General features: G+C 37.7%; 1 protein-coding gene across 1 annotated transcript in view; it reads right to left on the bottom strand.

Moving 5' to 3' along the window:
* Nucleotides 1-1589: 1589 nt before the first annotated feature.
* The window catches only part of LOC101544268 (uncharacterized), a 40429-nt gene continuing 36018 nt past the window's right edge, over nucleotides 1590-6000 (bottom strand). Inside the window, exon 4 of the mRNA XM_055127537.1 lies at nucleotides 1590-2578. Within this exon, the coding sequence (XP_054983512.1) occupies nucleotides 1590-2578 (989 nt within the window). The remainder of the gene's footprint in view (nucleotides 2579-6000) is intronic.

Raw genomic sequence — 6000 nt, 5'->3', positions numbered from 1 at the left:
CATAAGCCATCTCCTGCTGGTACCAGATAATCTCATCGTCCACAGTCCAGAACTCACGGCTGCTTCTCCCAGAATGGAGCATAAAATGAGGCTCCCATAACAATGCAACCAGATTCCGTGTCAGGGTGTTTTCATTAAGGCCACCCCAGTGAGGCATGGGTAAGAGCCATTCCCACCCCAAGGGACCCAGTCCCAGCAGAGGACCTGCACAACCCAACTACCACCACACATCAGGCCGCTTTCAACATACTCGGGCCAATCTTCACATATGAGTGAACATATACCTACACCATGAGGTCAGGAAAGCCACATTATAAGACACTCTCTACTCATTTTCCATAATTACCGCACCATGTTTGATGGGATTCAGACAGTAGGCAACAATTTATAGAGGGAAATACTATAATTTGACTGAGAACACCTGTAAAGGCGATTATAAGTCACCCCCAAAAACTTCAACCCTCTGAGAGAGCCTGGCAAGCTACCGAGAATTTCCCACTACATGTCCGAGCCTGGCAAACTACTTGTGGTGTACTCGATATGCCAGAAACAGTAACAATGATGGTCCTCAATACCCTGACCCTGAAAGAGCACCCAATATGCGATCGAGCTACACTACCACAAGACAGGGATGAATAGAAATATTACAGGAGCCAGCTTGACTAAACCCATGAACAATGAAATGATAGTGATAGTTTTATATAAGGCATAGTGTGAAATTTTACACAAATATACAAAAATTAAGTAATTTTACACAAATATATGTTACATAAACTTTCAGTCTCAAAAAATGGTATTTAATAACTCCCACCTGAATTTTCACACTTCTAGGTAATCATAAATCACATGAATATACAATCAAAGTGAAAACATTGAAGGTGTATATCATGTTGAACTTATTTAACACACAAATGCTCAGACATAACCATGTTATGACCATTGTAGTTACCCATTGTAACTATCAAATGGATCAAGATTTAAACCATTTTTAACATTTAGAAATAATGAATTTATTAGAAATAACAGAATTATTTGAACTGGAAGGATTCTTTACTTGTAAGTAAATCCAAGAGTCTTTATTTTAATGGGAAGTTCAGAATATTTAAATGGGAAATTTTGAATGGGAAGTTCAGAATATTTAAATGGAAAATTTTGAATGGGAAGTTCAGAATATTTAAATGGAAAATCTGATTTATATAAGCAATTAGTTTTTTTGACAAACTTTATGTACATAATTTCCTGAATAATTACAATGTAAAGAAAAAAAGAGTGGCATTTCTTGGAGCGGTAGTAGACCTGGGGGAATTTTCTTTTTTATTCCTAGTTTTGGTATCTTTACTCTATTCCAAATCCAATGTTCTAAACATGCTGAAATAAGGCATCATAGTTTCTAATCATTGCTCAGTAAATGTCAGTAATTGAAAGTCAGTCTGGGGAATAAAACTGGTATAAGATAGCGGAGGGAAGCATAAGTATGTCAACAACTCAGAGATGTATGTGAACACAATTTCAGCTGAACACAAAGAATAGATTATCTAGGATGATAGTCTCCTTGATTATTTGTATGCACAGCAGGTAATACATTCACATTATGTTTTTTGACTACAGAACTTGATTCTGTTAGCAAGCAAACTAAGGGCTTGTTTTATATCTCTGTTTCTCAAGCTGTAGATAAAAGGGTTCAGCATGGGGGTGACTATCATGTACATCACAGAAGCAATTATACCTTTATTTTTTGAGGAAGAGGAAGAGGATAAAAAATAAACTTTAAGAATGGTTCCATAGAATAAAGACACAACAAGGAGATGGGAACCACAGGTAGAAAGGACTTTGAAGAATTTCTTAGCAGAGGGATTCTTCAGGACAGTGGCCCATATTCGGATATAAGTGCCCAAGATACTGATGAATGTCAGATAAAAAGAAATTCCTCCCTCAATGAAAATGACAAGGTCATTGAGTGTAATGTCTGAACAGCTGATCTCCAGGACTGGAGTGAGTTCACAGAAGAAGTGTGGGATGGTAATGTCATCACAGAAAGAAACTCTGGCCAAAAGGAGGGTGTGCAACAAAGAGTGGAAGCAACTGAGGATCCAGGATGTTGCTGCTAGAACAATGCATCGCTCCTGCCTCATGATGGTGGTGTAGTGGAGCGGCTGACAGATGGCCACATACCTGTCATACGCCATCACTGTTAGAAGGAAGTTTTCAGTACAAGCAAAGAATATTAAAAAAAAAACCTGAGAAATGCACCCTGCATAGGAAACAGATTTGTGATTCGTCCTCATGTCCATCAACATTTTGGGGACAGTGACAGATGAGAAAGTCACATCATTGAAGGCCAAGACACTGAGGAAGAAGTACATGGGGGTGTGGAGGCGAATGTCGATCCGGATGAGCAGGATGATGAGCAGGTTCCCCAACACTGTGGTCAGATACATGAGCAGGAAAAGGATGAAGCAGAAATCCTGACGTTCTGGTGGAATAGGGAGCCCCTGGAGGAGAAATTCAGAAACTCTGGTCTCATTCCCTCTCATCATGCTGCTTTTGTTTTTGCTGGGGATGAAAGAAACAGGGAATCCTGTGGAGAATGAATAGTGTAAGATCATAGTAAAGCCAACTCTTTGTGAGAATATTAAGTTTATTTAGTTTTAACTAGTCACATGTGGTTACACAAACAGTAGTTTGTGCCATTTAGGATACAATGGTACATTACACTCTAATATCAGTAGTAATATTTCATTTTGAAAGAAGAAGGTAACACTGTAGCACTGTAGACCTGTCCTCCCTTTGTTCATTGATTGCTGGAGTGGGCACCAGTAACATCCCCACTGTGAGACTTGTTGTTACTGTTTTTGGCATATCGAAAATCCCATGGAGAGATTGTCAGGCTATGACATGCAGCTGAATGCTCTCAGAAGGTTGCTGGGCTCTCAGAGAGGGATGACAGTATCAAACCCAGGTCGCCTGCATGCAAGGCAAACGTTTTGCTCACTGTTTTTTTGCTAATACAAAGGATGTTTTTATGATTTCATCTTTTCTAACATAAGTGGATCAACATGGGGAGTATCATGCTAAGTGAAAGGAGTCAGAGATAGAGGGACAGACATATAATGACTGTACACATTTGTGAAATGTAAAGTTACAGAATGGGAGACTAACACCCAAGGATGATAGAGATAAGGGCCAGGAGGATAGCTCCACAGCTTGGAAGCCGACCTCACTTGCTGGGGGAAAAGACAGTTGAGATAGAGAAGGGACCACTAATTGAATGATGCTTTGAAGGCTCACTTGGGATTGCAGATGCATGCTATTTGTAGATCAGACATGATGGCCACTTAGTACCTGTATTGTTAACTGTAACACCCAAAAGGAGAGAGAGAGAGAGAGAGTAAAAGGGAATGTACCTGTCACAGAGGCAGGTGGGTAAGGGGAAGATGAGAGGGATGTCTTGAGGGATACTGGGAACACTGGTGGAGAATGGGCACTGGTGGAGGGATGGATAATTGATCATTGTAGGGATGAAATGTAATCATGAATGTCTGTAAGTCTGTAACTGTACCTAATGGTGATTCATTTAAAAATAGTTTTGGTATAATTTTTTCCTCTTTTTAAAGATTATTTTTATTTACAAATTTTAATTTATGTATTGTTATTGATTTTAATACATAAAATATTTTATTCTGGCAATGCTCAGGGGTTTTGAATTCAGGAGTTACTGAGTGCACTGGCTTTGTGCCAGGAATTTCTCCTGGAGGTGCTCAGAAGACTATATAGAAAGACAGGTATTAAACCCCGACCAGTCTTGAGCAAGGCAAAAGGCTACCCAGTGTAATATTATTCAGCTGTAATATATAAAATGTTTTGGACAACATAATTTTTAAGGATGCTACAGAAAGCACTAAGTTTATAATAGTTCATAAGGAATCAAAGGTCTCTGAAGAAGGAGTGCTCACCTTTGTATTATGTCATGTCAATCTAGTCGTTTACCATAATTTCATAGAAATTTTGGCAGTAGGACAAATGTAAAACGTTTCCTCTTAAACCATGAAAACTATCTACACTGGTATAGAACACAGTAAAAATTTCTGGATCCTTATTTATTAAAGATATTACATTTCCTGATAGCAGTGGTCCATTAACTTTCAAAGTCATATAAAACATTGGCGGCCATCAACTTACTCAATAGTAAGCACTATTTTGTGGGTATTACATATACCTTAAAAATCTTCACCAAAATATGAATTCATCATTATATTATTTTTTCTAATCATGAAGAACTAAAGATCCAATATCTAAAGGTGTATAGTTGTATCACTCATAAATAAAACAGGTAAAATTACAATTTGTATTCAGTAATAATCTGCGACCTACTCATCATGTGTGGCCTTCACACTCCTCATTATTTAGGATAACCACAATTGCATGTGATACCACTCTAGATCTTCCAAAAGTAACAGCTTAGATCATTGCAATTCACAATGTGTTTTCAAACACCTTATTGAAAAGAAATACATCTTGAGATTTTATGGTTCACATGGCATATTATATTGTCCTTCATATCACAGGTGTGAAAAACTAATTTTAAACTGGGGTCATGTAGATTTCTTATGTTGACTTTAGATTTAATATTTCTTTGGAAATTAAGTCTGAGGGTGGGATTTTGAAACATACTATCGTGGAGCTATTTTTTTTTTAATCGAAGCACAATGGAATACACAGTTGTAAAGTTGTTCAAGATTGGGTTTCTATTATACAATGTTCCAACCCCTGTCCCTTCAACAGTGTGGAAGGAAGTGTGTAGGACCATGGATTTTCCGAGTTTTCCTCCCTACCTAACCCATTTTCTTTTGAGTCTTATGTCTTGCCATAATGATAATTGAAAGATTATCCCTCAGGTGTATCCCTTTATCCACTTTTAACACTCAGTCCCTGTCCAAAATGGTCATTACCAACTATTATTGTCATGTTTTACTCTTCTATATCTTAACCACCCCACCCCGCCCTCCCCGCCGATGCTCACTTCACTTGGAAAGTTTGTGGAGGGAATCTTGACTGGCTTTTGTATTCAGTCCGGGAGAAGGACAGCAAGTATCCTAGTTTTAAATATCAAACTAAACAACAAATATCCAAGTTAAAAGAACTATGAACTGCTAGGGGCACTGGTTCTCTCCAATGATGTTCTCTAAGGAGGACACTATCTTTTTATTAATTTATGAATAGTGATAACAGTATCACTGTGTGGTGGCTGAGAAAAAAGTAAGCACTTAGAAGAAAACTAGCAAATTATACCATGAAAATTAATTCACACATAATTTAGAAGATGGTCGGCCCATTACTCAGGAGCAGGGTCTTACACTGAATTAGCAAAATATTATAGAGAGTTCATGTTGGCTTGTACTCTCTAGACTACTACCTTAATGCACTTTTTAGTGGAGAAATAAGAACCTACACAACAAAAAGAATTGGTTTGGAGAAACACAATAAAATGCCCCTTGTTTACTGAGCATTGATTACATGACAAGTATCGTGTTTATTAATGTTGTACATAGTCCAATTTAATTCTCAAAATAGCGTTGCCATAAAGAATTAGCTCCTCTTTGTTTACTGGTTAGTAACTGAACCTTAGGAAATTCAAACAGAAGTACAGGCTAATAATTAGACCCTAACAGACCTACTGAGCTATTGGTTTCTTAGGAATTAGTGTGTGATACCCTATTAGAAGTGAAAAAGCATATATAACCACATGCTCAATGCAATATAATAGCTACTACGGACAGACTCTTAAGGTATCTGTGGGTGAGTCCACAGTCTGCCTTGAGTTCACAGATACCACAACTAAAATACTATCTGCCAATAAGACATCATCAATTACTCACAGAAAAATCAACCTTACCGTGACACATGAAGATAACCCATAAACAAAATAAAATACCACATATTGCAGCATCCCTGAGATTACTCAAGGGATTCCAACCTTCCTGAAGCTTCATTTCAAGCTTC

Source organism: Sorex araneus, chromosome 1 (genome assembly GCF_027595985.1).
Source record: "Sorex araneus isolate mSorAra2 chromosome 1, mSorAra2.pri, whole genome shotgun sequence".
Taxonomy (NCBI): Eukaryota; Metazoa; Chordata; class Mammalia; order Eulipotyphla; family Soricidae; genus Sorex; species Sorex araneus.
Note: the sequence above shows the minus strand (reverse complement) of the source record. Positions and strands in the feature narration are given on the sequence as shown.